General features: G+C 39.0%; 1 protein-coding gene and 1 pseudogene across 1 annotated transcript; both read left to right on the forward strand.

The window, feature by feature from the left end:
• Positions 1 to 98: 98 nt before the first annotated feature.
• LOC139725182 (uncharacterized) lies at positions 99 to 1,656 on the forward strand (annotated as a pseudogene).
• Positions 1,657 to 5,843: 4,187 nt separating this feature from the next.
• Positions 5,844 to 9,368, forward strand: LOC139725183 (uncharacterized). The gene is made up of 2 exons (XM_071636275.1): positions 5,844 to 7,312; positions 9,233 to 9,368. The coding sequence occupies exon 1, from the start codon at positions 5,976 to 5,978 to the stop codon at positions 7,305 to 7,307; it is 1,332 nt and encodes a 443-aa protein (XP_071492376.1). The 5' UTR covers positions 5,844 to 5,975; the 3' UTR covers positions 7,308 to 7,312; positions 9,233 to 9,368.
• Positions 9,369 to 22,193: the final 12,825 nt, after the last annotated feature.

The following is a 22,193-nucleotide window of genomic DNA, read 5'->3' on the forward strand; positions in this document are numbered from 1 at the left end:
TGTGGACATATCTGGAGATAAAATAGCAAGGTATGGGGGGGGGGGAATAGATGAAGAAGCAGAAGAGCAAGTATACACGTACACAAGCATAAGACCAGGAGTATTCAACAAGAAAAGACAGAGCCCTGACCAAAATCGATAGCAACAAAAAGGAGATAGACAATGTGAAAGAGAAGCAGGAGGGGATAATGTTTGAAGTGGATTCTCTGAAAGAGAAGCTCCATGCTCAAGAAAAAGAAAATGAGAAGCTTCATGAGCGCCTGATTGACTTGGCAGCAAGACAAATGAGAAATACGCTCGTGTTCCAGGGTTTTCCAGAAGGAGTGGAAAACAATAACTGTGAGAAATTCATCAAATCATTTGCCAGCTCTCACCTGCAGAAGGAGGATGACATAATCATAGAAAGAGCACACCGCAGTGGAAATGCCTCATCAAATCTCAACCCACCCAAGCCGAGACCGATCATTGTTGCTTTCAATCGGTTCCAAACCAAAAGGTATGATCCTGTCCAACGCCCGCAGATTCCTGAAGGGTAAGCCGTTTGAGCATAATGGAGAACACAAGATCTACGTAGACGAGATGCTGCCACGGGAAATCTGGGAACAGAGGAAAACACTGACCCACATTAAGGGAAAGCTGAAAGAGGAGAATGCGAATAGAGTGGTGTACTTTAAGTACCCGGCTCGACTCTTTTACAAGGATGGAAAGAATGGAAAGGAGAGAGAGCACAAGGTGAAATGAACACAGAACACCATGTAAAGGAAACAAGAAAAGAAGAAATGTATGATAAAGTTTAAATAGGTGTGTAAGAAAAAAAAGAGCATTCTAGAAAAAGTAAGAAAAATGAAGCAGGACGCCTGTGGGTTCCCTTGAGAATGCGAAGCTAAAGTCAACCTTTGTTGTGATCCTTTTGTTTTGTTGTCTTGACCTTTGTTTTTTTTTTTTGTTGGACCAGAAAATATGGTGGCATACTGGAAGAACATTCTCTGTCATAATGGATCTAAAATTGATGACACATAATGTTAATAGACTGGGGGACTTTAAAGCACGAAAACATTATTTTGATTTTATGCTGAAACAAAAGAAAGACATTATTCTTTTACAAGAAACACACTCTACAGAAAAAGATGAATCGATTTGGAGAAACCAAGTAAGATCAGAAATTATCTATAGCGATGGGACTTCTATGAGTAGAGGTGTGTGCACGATAGTTAGAAAGACACCTGATATTAAACTGCAGGATTCAGTAAAAGATGATAAGGGATGCTTTTTGTTTGTAAAAGTAGAAGTTAATAAGAAAATTTATGCAATATGTAATGTTTACGCACCAAATAGTGAGAAGGAGCAGGTAGATTTTTTTAACAAAGTGGAACTTACCCTCCAAGAGTATGTTGATATCAGGGATATATTGATTGTTGGTGGTGACTTTAATCTGATCCAAAATTTGAGCTTGGATAGAGCACGTGGCTCAATGAAATTTGTTTGGAACCATTCTGTGAACTGCATTGAACATATCAAGATGTTTTTTGGAGTGGTAGATATATGGAGAGCCAGAAATCCAAATATGAAAAGTTTCACATGGAGTAGGCAAAACCCTTTGGGGCAATTCCACGGTACGTAGGACACAGATGCCGAAAATTCAAAATAATATTTGTTTCAAACACCATACATTTTCAGACAATACTTGAGTTGAAGTTTTAAGAATCATTATGTTTTTCAATAAAAGCGGCCATTTTGATTTTCAAAATGGCTGCCAAAATATGCCTGTAACTCAATGGTGAGAAAGAGTGTATTGTCACATAATTTACCCTCTGTATATCCACTTTACTAGTACTCTAAACAACAATCTTTTATATGTATGCAGTTACCAGACATGTCTTTTGCCACATGATAGAAAGAAAAAGCTGGTTGCTTTAAAGAATTTTATCAAAACTTTTGATTAGTTTGACAATGATGAATGTAACGTCAGTTACCAAAAACAAGGAATTTTTAACTTTATTCATCAAAGAAAGTGAGCTGTATGATGTAACTTAGGATTTCTAATGTATGCCCATATGCCTTCCTTTCAATACCAGAAAATAAGGATACTTGGCATACTGGAAAGTCAAATGAACACATCAAAATGTGTAACGTCAGTTAACGAAACGTCATATACCAGTATGTAACGTCAGTTACCATGACAGCAATCATAACTTAGGTAAATTTTTTAGACTTCAGCCAATCAATACTCCTGGGAAGTCAAAGGTTATCAACAAAGAGCAGCAATCCCTTTGATAGGGAATGATGTCATCACCATGGTACACTGTATGTCCATGAATACATTTTTTGTGGTTCATTTTATCGTATTTATTTATTTATATTTTTTTTGGTGGAGGGGGCTTGAGCTTTTGATTTTCGGTTCAGCACAAGTTTAAGGTTAAATCATCTGGAAGTTTAGGTTTACCACATGCAATATATAATGCACTCAAATTACTATACAGTACATTCACAGTCCTACGGGATGATAAAGCTACCAAATTTGTAGACCTAATCAATGATGTGGTTGCATGGTAACCACCTTTTTCTATTAAAAAGCTTGTGTACAGCTGTATACCAACAGTTTCATAATCTTTAGTAATGACTACTTTTGCTAGCATTTTTCTTTTTTTTCTGGAAGCTTAGTGAAGTTTCTACCTCAAGGCAAATGCAGGAAGAGATATATTTCTTCGCTTGCACTTAAATGTTTGGTTTAGTTCATATGGCACTTCTTGAAATGGTACATAAGCAGGCCTGACATATGGCATGTACTGTCATTACTGTTTGAAACTAATACTGATGTTGCTCAAAGTGAGAGGTGATTCTAGGGTAAAATAAAAAACTGTTCATATTTGTTGATTACTTTATTTCATTCATGCAGGGACATTTTTGTAACAATACATGATAATTATGAACAGGAAGATTCGTTTATATTGATCTTAGAATTCTTTCATTCCAAAGTCCTATTTCTTGGTATCTGGGATGTATTTGCAAGCCTTGATATACCAGTGAAAAGGAAAAGAAAAACAATTACATTCCTTCAAGCAAGGAATAAACAAATGCCCCTTTGACCAAAAAAAGCATGCTTCTTCTTCACAGAAAAGGATATTAAAAATGTAACACTATTCATTTAAATCATTATTGTCCCCGCCGAACGAGTTCGAGCAGGGGACTATGAAATGGGCTCCGTACGTGTGTGTGTCCGTGTGTCCGTCCGTCCGTCCGTCCGTGTGTCCGTGTGTCCGTGTGTGCGTCCGTGTGTGATCAAAATCTTCAATTTGCTACTTCTCTGTCATTTATGAGCCAATTTTGATTCTGTTTGCTTTATATGATAGCACTACATGGAAGCTTTGAAACTTATACACAGAATTTCAGTTGTGACCTTTGACCTTGACCTTTGACCTACATTGTACATTTTGCTACAAAATGCTACTCCTTCGCCATTTCTAACCCGATTTCGATTCTGTTTGCTTTATGTGATGGCACTAGGTGAGGGCTTCAAAACTTCTACACAGAATTTTGACCTTTGACTTCTTTGACCTTTGACCTTGATTTTTGACCTGTATTGTACATTTTGCTACAAAATGCTACTTCTTCGCCATTTCTAACCGATTTCGATTCCGTTTGCTTTATGTGATGGCACTAGGTGAGGGCTTCAAAACTTCTACACAGAATTTTGACCTTTGACTTCTTTGACCTTTGACATTGATTTTTTGACCTATATTGTACATTTTGCTACAAAATGCTACTCCTTCGCCATTTCTAACCCGATTTCGATTCCGTTTGCTTTATGTGATGGCACTAGGTGAGGGCTTCAACACTTCTACACAGAATTTTGACCTTTGAATTCTTTGACCTTTGACATTGATTTTTTGACCTATATTGTACATTTTGCTACAAAATGCTACTCCTTCGCCATTTCTAACCCGATTTCGATTCCGTTTGCATTATGTGATGGCACTAGGTGAGGGCTTCAACACTTCTACACAGAATTTTGACCTTTGAATTCTTTGACCTTTGACCTTGATTTTTTACCTACATTGTACATTGGCTACAAAATGCTACTCCTTCGCCATTTCTAACCCGATTTCGATTCCGTTTGCTTTATGTGATGGCACTAGGTGAGGGCTTCAAAACTTCTACATAGAATTTTGACCTTTGACTTCTTTGACATTTGACCTTGATCTTTTTACCTATATTTTACATTGGCTACAAAATGCTACTCCTTCGCCATTTCTAACCCGATTTCGATTCCGTTTGCTTTATGTGATGGCACTAGGTGAGGGCTTCAAAACTTCTACATAGAATTTTGACCTTTGACTTCTTTGACATTTGACCTTGATCTTTTTACCTATATTTTACATTTTGCTACTAAATGCTACTTCCGGCGGGGACATATATTACGCACTGCGTAATTTCTACTTTTCCTTGTTGATAATGGAGATCATTTTGTTATTTGTGGCCCTAACAATGCCTTGAGGGAGAAGGAGTAAAATAAAGAAAAGAAGAAAGAATATATCACAGTGGATTTCACATGAATATTTTTATTTGTATGTGTTTTTTCCCCATGACCTGAAAGATATGGGTTTTTTTTCACGCACAAAAATATCTGTGTTTTGTGTAGTACTGCAGGGCATTATGGGTGGGGTACTCTAGATAGAAACTTTCCTGTTCATTAAAAAAAAAAACATTAGAAAAAACCCTTAGTTATGTCAATATTAATACTTGGAACTGCTGAATCTAAATGGCTCTGTGTAATCATAACTGTTGAATAAGCATTCAATCTTAAGACAAATGTCAAGAAATATCCTCTGGTGCATTTACATGATTTTTGCTCAACTGTGCTATGGCATGGGGGGGGGGGAGCTTGCCCTCTAAGGGCCCCACCCCATTTGTGTCTTTAGATTTTGTTTTAATTTGTTGCTAAGTAAATGCCTGGGATTGTTACTGGTATACTGCAGCAGTATAATAACCTGTTAAATAAGTTAGTTCTTTGTAAACCCCATAGCAAAAGTATATGTAACGTCAGTTACTGACATGTTTCCCTTTAAGTTTTCATTAAACACAAAGAAAATGGACTAATGTTTCATTTCATTTGGGTATTTGTAATTGATGAACCAACGTATGATTCCATATCAAACAAATCACTCTGAAAGGTCAGAATTATAAAATATCACAAAACTATTCCTAATCATTATTTTCCATGTGTAAACCCTATGGCAAATGTAAGCGTAACGTCAGTTACGTAACGTCAGTTACCGTCATGCCTTCACTGAAATTGGCATGGTGCTAACAGGAAATATCTGAAGTGCACATTATTTTGCACACCTGTTCCCAAGAACCTAGGTATATTGCCATATAAAGTACATAAAGTTTAGAAGTCAGGGACATGAGATATTTCCATTTAAATCTACACCATAATTTCCCATGTCCTTTTTCCGTAACGTCAGTTACCGACACATTTTCACTTGCTATGTGATAAGAAATGCAGTTTGAGAGAAAAACTTTCCACCCATTTCTTCATTCTCATGAACTCATTCATCAATGCTAATTACAAGCCCCAGGTACTTTCATTCACAAAACTACAACATAAACAATTTCATGAAAATCCTTACGCATAACGTCAGTTACCGTGGAATTGCCCTTTGGTACAATCTAGATTGGACTTCTGATTAATCCATGAGTCTTTGCAGGAGACAGTAAGTGAAAATGATATTATACCTTGTGTTTTATCTCGTAATGTACGGTAGAGAATTCAGCCATTGGCTGCACATTAGCCATTGGCTGAATTTGCGTAATATGAGAGGCCGTTCCGCGCGCAATCGCCATCTTCGTTCCAGCGCAATGTTCGATCGCGAAGCGATTTTTATCTGACCGAAAAATCGGAAAATATCATCGAAATCTGCGAAAATACGGAACTGAATTCGTGCTCTCTTACAAGCGTGATTATCGTTCTCAGCATGGATGAACCAGCTGACAAATCGGAGAAGGCAAAAGCCAAAAAAGATACCGAGCTGTGTGAGCCTAAGGCCAGCCCAGCTCCGGCAGCAAAGAAGAAGGCTGCAGGCAAAACTCTGTCTAGCGGCGGGAGGCCTAAGGCATCCCGCCCCGCGGCTTCGGGGAAGGCACAGCCGAACCCGCCCGCACCAGCTGCTACCGCTCCCAACCCGACTGTGACTACAGCGGAAAATAGCACGGAGGTTATGTCCCGCATTGGGAAACTCGAGTCAATGTTCGAAAAAATGATCGAGACTTTGAGCACTCCTCATCATGGAGAACAACATGCCAACACGCCGCGGGATTGTTTTAGTGAATATGGCGACTGCGACACACAAAGGGGAAGCAGCTCACCACCCGTCATAGAATTGGCGGATAATCGCAGCGTGGCTGATTTCCTATCAACAAACCGCGATGACGCGGTCAGCTTGTTTTCGGACGTAGGCCTACAGGAGGCAGATAAAGACAAACGGCCAGAATTCAAGATACCACGAATGGCTCAGAAATTTGTGGCTCCGTCCGGGATAGGGGAACCACTAGATGAGGATGTCGCGGACACCATTGTGTATATGATGGGACAAAAACTTGACCAGAAATCTCTCGACGAAGCAGCAACTCGCTACCCCTGCCCATCTAACTGCACATGTCTAGAAACCCCTAAAGTGAACAGCACTATCTGGGAGAACATCTCGACGGGGACGAGACACAGGGATCTGAAACTACAAATGATCCAATCATCCCTCTTGAAAGGGATAAACGCGTTTGCTCGTACCCTTCCAGCAACTTTGTCTGAAGCTCAGCAGGATGCTATGGCTTTTCTCTGCGATGCAAACTTCTCCCTCAACTGCATGAGAAAGGACAGCATAAAGCCTGACATAAACTCAAATTTCCACCACCTGTGCAAGCCCTCTCACAAAGTGACAAAGTACTTGTTTGGAGATGACCTGGGGCGTCAAGTGAAAGAGATCCAAGAACAAAGGAAAACAATGTCAGGCATGATGAAATCACGCTTCACACGAGAGCAATCACGGTTCCAGCCGTACAAGAAACCGGATGTGACATCTCGCCGTCAATATACGTCGACTGGGTTCACCCGCCCGTTGGGGAGGGGTTATGACCGCCGAACATCACATTCCAACCCCATGGCCGGTTCATCTGCACAGCCTTTTTTAGGGAAGGCTTGGAGGGGGAGACCTCGAGATCCTCCTCACACTTACACACCGACAGCAGCAAGGGAGGGTGGCAACAAGCAGCCAACCTACCACAGGCAGAGCCAAAGCCAGGGGAGGAAATAGAACAGGTAGGTGACTATGAACACAACATAGATAACGATCTAGTTACAACACCAGCTGTCGTTGGAGGTCGTCTGAAGCCATTTTTCCCTGCTTGGGAAAATATCACGAGAGACTCACACATTATTCAAGCAGTTCAAGGCTATACAATAGAATTTGACCCAGAAAAATTTCCCCCTTCTCGAGAAAAACCTCTGCGTTCTTACAAGCGGAATGCTGAAGAAACAGCCAAGATTGACCATGAGATTCTTGTTCTGGAAGAAAAACAGGTCATTGAAAAATGTGCCCATGAAGAAGGGGAATTTATTTCAGAGGTTTTCACGAGACCAAAAAAGAACGGAGGAGTTCGATTAATTCTTGACCTGTCCAAACTCAACAAAAGTGTTCAGTACCAACACTTTAAAATGGATAATATTCAATCTGGTATTCTACTCCTCTCAAAAGGGTGTTATATGGCTTCAGTAGACCTCCGTGATGCATACTACACAATTCCCATTCACTTAGACTCTCGTAAATATCTCCGCTTCGTATGGAGAAACCAATTGTGGCAGTTCAAAGCTTTGCCAAATGGCTTATCTTCCGCCCCAAGACTGTTCACCAAAATACTGAAACCAGTGCTTGCCTTACTAAGACAACAGGGGCACACAGTTTTGTCGTACTTGGACGACACACTGATAATTGGGAACAATAAAGCAGACACTCGCTCAGCAGTGCAAGCCACCACTGACCTTTTGACTAGTCTAGGGTTCATTATTCACTCAGAGAAATCGGTACTTGAACCATCCCGTGAGATTGAATTTCTGGGTTTCCATTTAAATACATCTGAAATGAGAATCACCCTCCCAGCCAGTAAAAGCAATGACATTCAAGATGCATGTCGATCCTTACTTGCTAATAACAAACCTAGTATCCGGGAGGTAGCTAAAGTCATTGGGAAGATTGTGGCTGCCTTACCAGCATCTCAGTACGGCCCCTTGCATTACAGGCAGCTGGAAAGGGAAAAAATCAGAGCCCTGAGAAAACAGAAAGGACATTTCGATAGACATATGAGCCTATCAAATAGAGCCAAGGCGGAACTAGTTTGGTGGTCATCCCATGCACATCTCGTGTCTAAACCCCTGTACCCAGGGAAAGTATCAAAAGAAATAAGAACAGATGCTAGTGGACAAGGTTGGGGTGCCACAGACCTGCAATCCAAGACAGGGGGTAGATGGAATGCTCAAGAATTAGCAAGAGCAGCAGGTAATGAAATAAACTATCTGGAAATGCTAGCAGCCGGTTTGGGACTCAAAAGCTTCTGTTCAAATGTCAGAGATGCACATATACTGTTGAGATTAGACAACACCACAGCGGTGACATACTTGAATAACATGGGCGGCGTCAAGTCTGAAGCATGTAACGAAATGGCGTTGCAAATTTGGGATTGGTGCAGTAGACGACAAATTTGGATAACAGCATCTCACTTAGCAGGCTCTAAGAACACAGAAGCTGATACGATGTCAAGGAAATTCAATGACAATATAGAATGGATGCTAGACAAGACAATATTCAATGAGATAGTGCAGAGGTATGGGTTACCAAACGTAGACCTTTTTGCCACCAGACTGAATGCCCAGCTCCCAACATACGTCTCCTGGAGACCAGATCCAGGGGCATGGGCAGTAGACGCATTCACTATTGACTGGGGACCCCTAGTATTTTATGCGTTTCCCCCATTTAGCTTGGTTGCAAAGTGTCTCCAAAAAATCAGACAAGATGGCGCTAGGGGAATTTTGATAGTGCCAAATTGGCCAACACAGCCCTGGTATACCGTACTACATAACATGCTATTGGAGGAGCCCTGGGTATTCCGAAAACACCAGTTGTTAACCCAACCCATTACAGGTAGACCCCATCCACTTACACATCTCTCCCTCTTATGTTTGCAGGGTTGGAGCAAACATTTCATAGCTCAAGGACTGACGGAGGAGACTGCTGATATAATGGCAGCGTCTTGGAGGAAATCCACCAAGGAGCAGTATATGGTGTATATTAGGAAGTGGCAAAGGTTTTGTCATGAGCGTCACTTATGTTGGACCCATACGAAGGTGGGAAATTTGTTTGCGTTTTTTAATTCTATGTACAAAAATGGAGCAAGCTACAGCACCTTGAATACATCAAGGAGCGCACTAGCATCAGTTGTTCTTCTACGGGACGAGAAATACACCATTTCTACACATCCTTGGATTTGCCGGTACTTCAGGGGCATTTTTAATCTCCGACCACCCACTCCGCGATACAGCTTCATATGGGATGTGGGCAAGGTGCTGAGCTACCTCAGACAAGTAACTCCAGCTCATAAGATTTCACTGTGTCAACTGACACACAAAGTATGTTTTTTACTAGCGTTGACTTCTGCCCAAAGAGTGCAAACACTTTCATACCTAACTCTTGACAATGTGAAGGCGTCCAAAGATTGTGTGGAAATAGCAGTGGCTGATTTGATAAAGCAGAGTCAACCTGGGAATGTGGGAGTGAAAGTAACACTGAAAGCCTTTCCCGAGGATAAGAAACTCTGTGTTGTACACTATGTTAAAGAATACATTAACAGAACAAGCACATTGAGGAAGGAGGTGAATGCACTATTTGTCACCTACAAGCAACCCAATGGGAAGGCATCAAAGCAAACCATCGCTCGATGGATAAAAACTGTGTTGAGAGCATCAGGTATCGACACCGATCTCTTCAAAGCACATTCAACGAGATCGGCGGCAACCTCATCTGCCAAGAGGAATCATTTTCCAATAGCAGACATTCTCAAGCATGCTGGGTGGAAAAATGAATCCACGTTCAGGAATTTTTACCTGAAACCGGCATCCCAGGCAACATCTTTTGGACAAGCAGTTCTGGGACAACAGACCTCTAGGAAGGGACAAGATTCAGTCCTGTAAACATAGGTAAATTTGCCCAAAAACTTTCTCTGACAATATATTTCTGTGAAAAATGACTACTGTGAAAATCTTTGAAGTCTCATATTACGCAAATTCAGCCAATGGCTAATGCGCAGCCAATGGCTGAATTCTCTACCGTACATTACGAGATAAAATAGAAAATTAAATGAAAAACATTGAAATTTAATTTGTATTTTATGAGTAATGGGAGGATAGAGAATTCAGCACCCTCCGCTCCCTCCCTTACTCTGAACAGCCTTAAATGTGGCTTATACAAGATCTATTTTATCTCGAAATATTTTTTCACAGTAGTCATCAGCTTTTAAAGATGGCGATTGCGCGCGGAACGGCCTCTCATATTACGCAAATTCAGCCAATGGCTAATGCGCAGCCAATGGCTGAATTCTCTATCCTCCCATTACTCATAAAATACAAATTAAATTTCAATGTTTTTCATTTAATTTTCTATTTTATCTGACCATAGTTATGTTAGTTTGCACATCAAGATTAATATGAAAAGGTTGGGGTCTTCTTATTGGAAACTTAACAACAGTTTATTGAATGATAAAGATTATGTTGAAACTTTGACTAGTAATTATAATGATTGGATCGAGGAATTTCCGAATAAGAATGACAAAAGTGGACTGTGGGATTGGTTAAAATTTAAAATAGAACATTTACTATACCTTTTTCTAAGAAAAGAAAAAGTAAATGTGAGAAAGAAAGAAAGGAATTAGAAAAAGAATTGAAAAGAATTGATGAAGTAGAAAATCAGGATGAAGACCTTATGAGAAAGAAAAGGGATGTAGAACAGGAGTTGTTTAAAATTTATGATTATTTTACAGATGGAGCCATATTGAGATCACGATGTACATGGTATGAGAAAGGAGAGAAAAGGGCTTAATATTTTTTGTCATTGGAGAAAGGGCAGGCAGTAAATTTGAGTATTGATGTATTGTTATCGGATACTGGGCATATTGAAAAACAAAATGAAATACTGTAAAAGTGGATATTTTCGCGCGACTAATTTTTCGCACTCGGCCAGATAAGAAGAGTTTCACGTGTTTTTAATTCCGCGGTATCAAGACATCAACTACAGGAACATATGGCAAGCAGAAATATTCGTGTGCTTTTATTTTCGCGCTAGTTTCTGTTTGCGCGAAATGCGCGAAAATTTCAACACTTTGAAAATTTCCACTTTTACAGTACAAGAATATGTTAGAAATTGATTTCAAAAGTTGTTTGAGAATAAAGACACTGTGGGAAATGAAGAATGTAAAGAATACATTGGTCAGAGTAATGTTAAGCAACTTACAGAAGAAGAAAAGGATACCTGTGAAGGAGAAATTACACGCCCAGAAGCTAAGACAGAAATGTGAAATATGTCTATAGAAACAAAATACCAGGTAATGACGGGTTATCCGTAGAGTTGTATGAGAAATTTTGGCCCTTGATATCAAAACAACTTGTTGATTCTTTTAATTTTGCATACGAAAAAAATGTGATGTCTGCTTCACAAAGACAAGGTACTATTAAACTCATACCTAAATCAAACAAAGATAAAGCTTTGTTGAGTAATTGGTGCCCAATCATTTTGTTAAATGTTGATGTTAAGATGCTTTCAAAATGTTTAGCCAAAAGAGCAGCTAGGGTGATTGGCAAGCTAGTGGGCAGCCAACAAACTGCTTTCATTAACTCTTTATGTGCCACGTTCGCACGCCCGACTCAGTCGTTGGCGTGCAACTTCGCATATTCTGCTCAAACGCCAAAACCCGCCAAAACCGATCAATAAATCGCCAAATGCCACAGTACAATTAAATCATTTCTCGCCAGCCAGTTCCTGTCACACGTAGCTTGCATTTTATTTAGTGATTTAATATCAACCGGCGTTCCTTACTGGATTTGAAAGTAAATTCCTAGTTTCTGTCAATGTTTTGTGTGCCAAAGTCATGCCTCTACAACAATGCAGCTGCTGTTCTTTTGAAAGGAAATAATCATAGATTTTGTCAATGCAATGAAGATCAAAGTAAAGCTATACATTTTCTGTACAACTTTGCTCACTATATGCCGAGGGTACCAACAAACCTGCTTAAGTTACAGGGATTTGAAAAACAGAATGTTTTCCCATGGCAGGACAACGTTAATGTCTCAGAATAATGTGGCACAGAGGGGGTTTACACCATGGCACATAAAGAGTTAAGGGCAGATATATAGGAGAAGGAATTAGATTTATATCAGATCTGATGCATTATGCAGAGGTAGAAGATTTGACAGAAATAATTTTAGCCCTTGACTTGACAAAAGCATTTGATTCACTAAGCCACATGTTCATTTTGAAGTGTTTGGAAGAGTTCAATTTTGGTCCATCTTTCATACAGTGGGTTAGAACTCTGCATGTTAATATCAGCAGCTGTGTATTGGTAAGGATTCACTACTGGATATTTCCCGGTGGCCAGAGGAGTCCGTCAAGGTGATCCTCTGGCACCTTTGCTGTTTATATTAGGTTTGGAGGTTTTCCTTTTGAGGTTAAACAACAGTCAGAATATTCAGGGGTTTGAACTTGATGGGAAGCATATAAAATACACAGCATATGTGTGGCGCTCCGACAAAATGAGTCATAAGTCGCACGGGGAGTTTTCCCGTAATGAGCCGAAAATGAAGGGGAAGCACTGCTCGGTTCGAAATTTTTTTATGACGGATTTTGATTCCTTGATGTTTTATCTGTTTGTACAGAAAATTTCAGCGTGTAAAAATAAGTATGAGTGTCCCAAATCACAGTTTTTCTGAGACAATTTTTTTCGGTTACATTTTTTGCGTTGCTTTTCGCAGCTATTGTTCTTGCCCGATCGAGACTCCGCCTCCGTTGCTAGGGTGTATGCTAATGATGCATTGCTCTTGACCCCATTGAAGACAAAACAAAGCATGGTGCGCTCAGCGGCGTCGGCGGCGAGGGCTTTAGAATTACGCAATAATAGTGAGCTGACCAAGGCCATCGATTGCATGACCAGCGAATTTTGTTTGATACATGCACTCCATTTCATGAAGTGGTGATTGATGTGACGCACAAATCGCGCTGAAAAAATTAATTCCAACGAACGACCACGCAAAATTTATGATGCTTTATCTATGAGCTAATACAATGATCACATATCGAACTTGAAACCTCTTTATGCGTGTGTGTACTTTTACAACGGTTATTAATTGGCCTCATTCATGAATTCATTCAAATAATCATTACTTTCGTTCCCTGGTATGTGACTTGCTGTTTAAAGTTCATCTCTGGAGATATAGTAGGTCCTAAGTTGTCAATTATTCTCGTTTTTATAAAGTCGACAATTTGTGTGATAATTCGCCAAATGTATGTAATGCGTAGTATTATTTCCCTGGTTAATAAAACTTTTTGCCCCATTTCTCATGATGGTTTGGGCCGTGACGGCATGGAGAGAAATCGGAAGACAAACATTATTAATGCCCAAATACTAAATAGCTTGTGTTCCCTTTGAAGGATATTCTGAGTCTTGTCATCTGTGTTTTTTTATGCCTCCGCCACGAAGTGGTGCCGGAGGCATTATGTTTTCGGGTTGTCCGTCCGTCCGTCCTTCCGTCCGTCCGTAATGAATGTTGTGGACAAGGTAACTATCAAAACCTGTTGAGGTATCCTAATGAAACTTGGCATGTATGTGTAGTAGGGGGTGAAGTTGTGCCTATCAACTTTTGAAAGCACATGCTCAAGGTCAAAGGTCAAAAGGTCAAGGTCAAATACATAAAATTTCACTATTTCCACCATATCTATTGAATGCCTGAAGATATTTTCTTGAAACTTAGTGTATACATGTATTACCCGATTAAGATTCTCTGGTGAAAGTTTGGGTCATGAGGTCAAAGGTCAAAAGGTCAGGGTCAAGTACATAAAATTTCACTATTTCTACCATATCTATTGAATGCTTGAAGATATTTGCTTGAAACTTAGTGTATACATGTATTACCCAATTAAGATTCTCTGGTGAAAGTTTGGGTCATGAGGTCAAAGGTCAAAGGTCAAAAGGTCAAGTAAAAATATTGAAACTTCTTTTTTTTCTCCGTACCTTGGAAAATTGTTCAAGGTATCTTCATGGAACATAGTATATACATGTACTGACTGGAAGTGATTATCTAGAGAATGTAGGGTTCATGGGGTCAAAGGTCAAGTGCAACACTTCAAAATTTTACTATTTCCCTCATATTCATGCAATGCCAGCAGGGTTATTTTTTTTACACTTGGTGTTTGCATGTGTAACCTAATAGAAATTCTCTGGAAAGTTTTTTTTTTCTTTTTTTTTTGCCTCAAAGGTCAAACGGTCAAAGATCAAGTGAAAGTGCTGAACTAACTTTTTCCTCCATATCTCGGAAGTGGCTCAAGTTATCTTGAAACTTAAGTACATATTATGCATGTTCTACCTGAAAGTTATTATGTTATGAATTTTAGGGTCAAGGGCCAGATGAAAATGGTAACAATTTACTATTCAATTCAGAAATTGCACTTTTTTCTCCACACCTGTACCTTGAAAATTACTCAATGCCTAAATGTATGAATGGGTCAAAGTCAAGTTAAAGTCCTTAAATCCCTAGATACATGCTCTCCTATTCATCCAATTAAACCTAGGTCAAGGAAGGTGAACATTCAACACATTTGTGACAAACTTGTCATTTCAATATTTTGCCAATTTTGTGAAAATGTAATCACACATTGTCCACATGTACTATCTAGACCTATTGGGAAAATCATGCATTATGGCGGAGGCATACCAGTCGCCAAAGCGACATTTCTAGTTTAGGACCTATTTGAGAAAGGGACAGAAAGCTGTGTCGCTACTCAAAAGTGTGCTTCTTCATTTTGTTTTGTTTTTTTAATCAGAGTGTTTGTAATGATAGCTGTTTGTCGTGTATTGCGTGTAGCTGACATGTGAGAGGTCAAGTCTGCAAAGAATTTGGCTAACAGCTGTGCGAAGTAGCTGCGTTAATTGCCCATTGAATTGCGTATTCTTAGGAATTTCGAATGAAAGAACTCGGACGACACTGTTCACGCCTTAAACCCCCGCATCAACGAAGCCTTAAACAATGAAAGGTAAACTTCCTGCTATCAAGGGTGGATAATCACGCAATCAGTATTCTTTCTTCGCCATTGATAGCAGAATCAGTGACGGAATGGAGCAACAGTGTTGGAGGATTGGCATTATGTCTGCTAATTTGTAAAAGAATTTTTCAGTCCCCTTTTGTGTTCAGAACCTCAGTCAGGGACGCTAACTTACTCTATCTCCTACAAGCTATCGTTACTATCTTAAAACGTGAATTTTATGAAAGGTTACAAGTGATCGCGGAATCAGTTCTTCTGCTTGACTCATGCAGGCTTTTATAATAGCATGCCAAACTTAAATGGTTCACCTGTATAGAAAGGACGGGGATACACACTTATCGCAATCATCCGGATTTGAGAGTGATACACTCTACTACTTTTCTTACACCCTTTCCCCGGACAAAGACCATGGTAATTCAAAACACACAAACAAACAAACACACAAACAAACAAACAAGCAGTTGCATTATATCAGAACGTACAGAATTTTTGTGTTTCATGTATGTTTAGGTCATCTCTTGATGTATAGTAGGCATTTGTTGTCGTTTTTACAGCGTTTCCTAATAAATGCCTATAGCGAAAACCCAACACAACATTTATCAAGGAGGGAAGGGAACTTAAATTTGAATATAATATACGTGTATTTTACAGAAATCAGACATGTAAATAAGGCAATCATATACATCCGCACGGCCGATTGTAATCTCTTACTTTTATTGATTATTAAACATGATCACCTGCATTTACGTGCTTTTTGTAATTTCTTGAACTTTGCCTCATTTTCTCTTTTTTTTAAACAATTGCTCGAAATATTTAAAAATCGTAACACAGTCTGCTATCCCACAACGTAATATTCCATTTGATTCGTCACTTATTGTTGGTCGGGTGACGCCAAATGTTGGAATCTCGAGCGATGATACACGGCATTTTGTTTGTTGGTTTTCGTCTCATCGCTCAAAAGAATTTTGACTACGATTACAGAGGTATAATCTACAAGACATAACTGATGGTTTGCAGAAGTGATCATCAATTCAGTAAGGATTAGTCAAGTCATGAATTCACTTTACCTATCATGTCTAATCGAACTACGACATTGTTTGGGTAACCGCGCCTTTTTATTCTCATAGTTAAAACTTATTCTTGACATAATCAAAACAAATAATTCTTTATATAATTTCTCAAAATACTCAAAAGATGACCTAAGTCAAAACTTTCTACAAAGATTGCATACGGCAATCTTTACTAGCCTAAACAAGTTTTCTAGAGCTATCAGTTCCCCCTATGACGATGACTTCGATTGCGTTTTGAACTTGTATTGAATGACTTTCAAAACAGCTGTTACCTGTATAGTTCGATTAATGAACCAGTCTTTTGAATTCATAACCAACATTTGTAATTGTAACCATACAGTAACATATTACTGCATGTCAATAAAATTTGGAAAATGTAAATGCTATAATAGTAGCGCAAAATAAATGAGTAACGATTATCTCCATATACATTCTAATTCCTATTAAAGTGATGTCGCTACGAAAATGACACATGGTTTGACGACTGCTTCACGCAAATTAAAAAAAAAAGGAATGGGATATACTTCTAATGATAGTACCACGCCGTACAATGCATTTCACTGTATTTGGTAACGTTTGGTTACGTTTCTATGCGCTTTACGTACGAAAAATAAAAGGCAGATTGGGCTTGTGCCGAAAGGGTGGGTTGGGTGGTGGCGCGTCGCGTTAATAGCATTGGGTCGCGTCGCGTTGACTGGAACCCATGCACCCTTCATCCAAAGCCCCCCCTAATTCCATTTCGTCTAATCATCAATGGTCTGAAATAAAACAAAATTTGTCCAATATAAATTTAGTGTACACATTAATTTTGGTCCATTGCCCAGCTGGTCTAGCCTCTGTCTATCATCATTTAGTCTACACCCATTTAGTCTAATAACCATTGATCTGATTGTCATTTGGTCTAATAGCCAGCCTCCTGGTCTAATCAGGTACCATTTGGTCCAATCATCGTTTCGTCTATATGACCAACTGGGCTATTCTTTTTTTTTTTGTGGGGGTGGGGGGCCTTTTTCTACGACTACGGACTACCCCCTGACCCTGCATTTACGGAGAAAACAAATGTTCATACACATGAAATAAGATTAGGGTAAAGTTTAGGGTCCCTCACCCCTCCCCCATGGTACCATGCCAGCACCCCCAGCAGCTGGACCTAATACAGATAAGCCACTGATTATCCACATGATCCATGCCCTGTAATGTAAAACAGAAATGGATATTAGACCAAATGGATATTGGACCAAATGAACATTGGACGAACTAAATATTAGATCCAGACGATAGCCTCTTTGAAATGGTTGTTTGAATATTAAATATAAATTAAAAACTCGTCTTTTAATAGTACATGAAAAAGTACCAATGCACCCTTTCGGCAAAACCGGGGGGGGGGGGGGGGGGGGGGGGGGGGGCTTTGGACGAAGGGTGGGGTTCCAGTCAACGCGACGCGACCCAAAGCTCCCAACGCATCCTTTCAGCAAAACTGGGGAGGGGGCGTTGGACGAAGGGTGGTGTTTCCATTAACGCGACGCGCCACCACCCAACCCACCCTTTCAGCACAAGCGGGCAGATTGATGCTATTAACATGCTAACACACAAAGCATTCAAAATGTTTTTTGAAATAAACCGTGTACAATATAATGTTTTAGTATACGGTTTGAAAACTTTAATTTGCGAGTCCTTTATAAAGTTATTAGTAGGGTTATTACATTATCAAGCAAAAATTGAAGTATTTACGGATTTGGATTTGCGCAGAAGACTAATAGTGCTATATATGGCGATCGTTCGCAAAAGAGACAATCCTCTTCAATAGATATACAATATAATTCTGTTTTCATGAATTGAAAGAGAAATGAAAAGAAGTCAACTTTTTTAACTTCACTTAGCTTTCTCACCAATTGAACTTGATTTGATCTGCCACGCATGATCGCTGTGTGTTCTATTAATTCTATTTATAATATTATTTAATCGGCGTGCTTGTTTTTTATGCAGAATATCACAGGTACGTTTAATTCATTGAAGTTCATAATGTTTGTACATATGGCGTGTTCGTTGTTTTGTATTTTCATTTTTATAATATATCATGTGTCCATTATCTGATTCTGATCACAAAAATATGGCGACTGTTTAAATGCGGAGCATGTACTGGAAAACTGTAATGTCTCCTGCCAGTATAGACAAACTAATTTCTAGTCTATCCCCGCTTGAAATGGAAATGAAATTTATTATAAAAAAAACCAAGTTCGACTTTCAGTAGATTTCAACCATATTGTATAGTGCCTGATTCATGTAATGGACTCAATTCTGTAGCACATTATACGCAATCACACATCAACTTTCGGGAATAGATGTGTGTCTTAATGATTGTATCTCTTGGAAGAAAATTAACTCGTCTTCTTGCCTGAATTTTAGCTTCTTCCTGTTCAAGCTTGCATGAAAGAAAGAGTTGAACGTCAATCGCAATCATTAAGAGAGGCACATCCTTAAAAATAAGCACAGGAGTATTGAGACACACTGCGAAATAAAAATGGGCCTTTTATCACTATCGACAACGCATGACATTGAAATGCTTTTTTTTTTTTCTTGGGGGGGTAATACAATTGATTATTCTGAAGGTTCGTTAATCACACAATGAAATATGGTTTGCTATTTAGTCAGGTCGCTTAGTGAAAGTATCGTTACACGCCGGATAAAAGCATCAAATTTGGCATACGGATTCCTTTAGGACTATTAAACAATACTAGAGTAGGAGCCCTCTGGAATTTTTCGATTTTTAGGGTGAAAATGCTGATTTTTTATATTTCTTTACAGTATGATACTGTATAGCGTAAGTAATAGTCAGGTCGCTTAGTGAAATTACCATTTCACGGCGGATGAAAGCATCATTTTTTTTTCACACAGATTCCTTTGGGACTATTAAACAATATTACAGTATAGTACGGTCTGCTATGTCGAAATATTGGATCCCGTGAGATTTTCGTGCCAAAATTGATTTTTTTAGCTAACTTTGTCAATTTTGGGGTGCTGAATCCAAAAAACTTTGGTTCCATTTTTTTCGACCACGTCTTCAGCCGCCATTTTGAATTTCAAAATGGCCGCCATAGCAAACTGTATTTTGACCCAGTTCTCATAATGTGAGCATCAATGAAGGTTCAAATTTGATGCAAAAAGCATGTTTATGATATCAGACATTCTGATACACCATTTCCTGATATTGTAGAGTGTTTAATACAATTTGAGGGCTGCCATCTTGAAATTCAAAATGGCCGCCATAGCTAACTGTGTTTTTACCTGTATCTCAGGTTGTAAGCAATATGGAAAGTATTAATTTGAGGCAAAAAGCATGCTTATGATGTCAGACATGCCAACATATACATTTTTGTTTTAAATGATGGATTATTTTGGTTAGCGGCCATCCTGAAATTCAAAATGGCCACCACAGCATATGTAATTGGGCCTATATCTCATATCATATGCAGTGTGTAAGGTTCTAAGTAGGGGCAAAGAGCATGCGTATGCTATCAGACTTTCTGAAACATCTTTTTCTGTCCATTTTGATATTATACTAGTAGATGGCCAGTTTGGCCAGGTGGTAAGTTTATGGAGGTGTACATTGTACATTCTTTTACAAACATACACACACATAATTATACATTCTGTAATAATGGATTATTCGCATTGGCTGCCACTCTTGAAATTCAAGATGGATTTCTACCCATATTTGGTGCTGTAAGATCTTTATCCTGCAAACTCAAGCATGCTGGAGCACTTTCATGTATAGGACCTACAAATATGTGGAAGTCAATCACTTCAATAAATAGTATTATCATTACATAGGCAGGACTGTTTTCTGCAGGTACACTGCCACGTTGAAATGCAAAATGGCTGCCATGGGAAGCAATCCTTCAAGAGCATTGCATTTGGGTAAAACTTGTGAATGGGAAATCATGTGATTATGGTGTCAAAGCAAATGACTTTCAAAAGTGAATCAATAACTGTGTCTGAGTGAACTAGATGCCCCATTTAGACGATTTGGTTGTGGAGTTTAAATGAACAATATTAGCCGTGTATCGGAAATGTACTTAGTTAATATCTTCTAGGCTCGTTCCCTGCATGTGTTTTTGAAGTCACAACACTTGTATAGGGCTGTACACAGTGGAGGATTGGTTCTAAATTCTTCCAGAAACAATGACTTTTGCATTTCTTGCCATATGAACATGATAATGAATTCTTTGGCTATACCGTTGGTGTATCGACCGGGAGCTCAAAGCATTTACTTGCACAGTTTATAAATGTATATCTGCTGGAAATAACGACAATGTACCATATAATATATTCCCCTGAAGTAGAGGCACAAATTAGGGTGTGAAGGTTTACGAGTTTTGTTCTCTGGATGTGTTGTATCAAGATTCTACGAGAGCAAATTGTCCAGGTTGAAGTCATCCACGCCCAACTTCTGGAAGGCATGGGCTGTTTCATTGCACATTCTGCATGATTCAAGGCTTAGAGAATTCTTAATCCATCTGCTCTTTGAGACATCCTCAAATTTTCAACTTCAGCCTGTGCCATGAAAGGCATGACCAAGCAGACATTTGTTTTTCGCAACAATTTGCAGAACATAATCTCTCAACAGTGTCAATTGTACTATATCATCTCCTTTTCCAGTGATGGAGCAGACAACGTACGATGCAGTTTTAAAAGTAAAGCAAAGATCCATTAGGAGAATGAAAATGTCAGTGTCTAATACGTAATGATCATCAATATCTCTGAAATTCTATGTTTTGCTCTTGAAGTAGCATCTAATATATGCAATGGAATGAGGATATCAGCTTCCTCGTTGTGACGGGTGACAACTCCCATGGTATCTTTGATGAACCCTTTGTTTCTTTTTTTCCCCGTTCTGTGTCAGATGGAAGAGAAGGCCATGAAATTGTTAGATGAAGAGTCACTGTGGAATTACTTAGAACAGTAGAACTCATATAACTTCCGATAATTGTATCGTCCAGTAATGACTCGATAATGACAAGTCTATCAGATTGCTGTACCAGTAGAAGCGTTATAAGAAGATAGTAGTCCTCTTAAGCTTAATTACTTTTTGATCCAATCTTACACAATGTATTTCAATTGCAAGAGCTGAATGTCTGGCCTTTCTCATATTATCCCAGACAGATCTTTTCTCATATTATCCCAGACAGGGTTTTTGTTTTTTTTTTTTGGTTTTTGTTTAATTCTTTCAGATACAAATTCTTAGTACATAACATGAAAACTTCCCTTTTCATCGCTTTCTAGAATATCCTCCTTGAATGTTTCCGATATCTGATTGCCAAGCACCATATTCATAAGTTTCAATGCAGTGCAAATTTTTGAGATTGCCCTCGTGCGATGATGTTCTAAATTGTTGAGGAATTCTGATGCATCCAAAGTGCCACAGAACTGAGCTATTATTGCTCCTTTTTAGTTTTCGAATCATTGGCGGTACATCAGTAATCATCTTGGAAGTCTTGATAATTGAGGATGACCCACACAAGGGCAATCAGGTAAAATCTACTCATTGGCATTCCTTATTCATTCTGTGTTATTCCAGAAATACATCCAGCAATTATGAGCTCCCTGATGAGTTGTTTCATTTTGTGGTCAACAAACACGCTTGTGAGTGGGATGCCTGGTAGGGTGACTATGGCATTTTTTGCCATTGCGAGACTTTTCCTTGTTTGTCTTTATTCTCTCGAGGCGGTATCAAGTTTTTGAAGATCACCTCTAATCGTATCAATGCTTGCTTTTG

Source organism: Diadema antillarum, unplaced genomic scaffold (assembly GCF_040938485.1).
Source record: "Diadema antillarum isolate AM-2024a unplaced genomic scaffold, OU_Dant_1.0 seq00000023_RagTag, whole genome shotgun sequence".
Lineage (NCBI taxonomy): Eukaryota > Metazoa > Echinodermata > Echinoidea > Diadematoida > Diadematidae > Diadema > Diadema antillarum.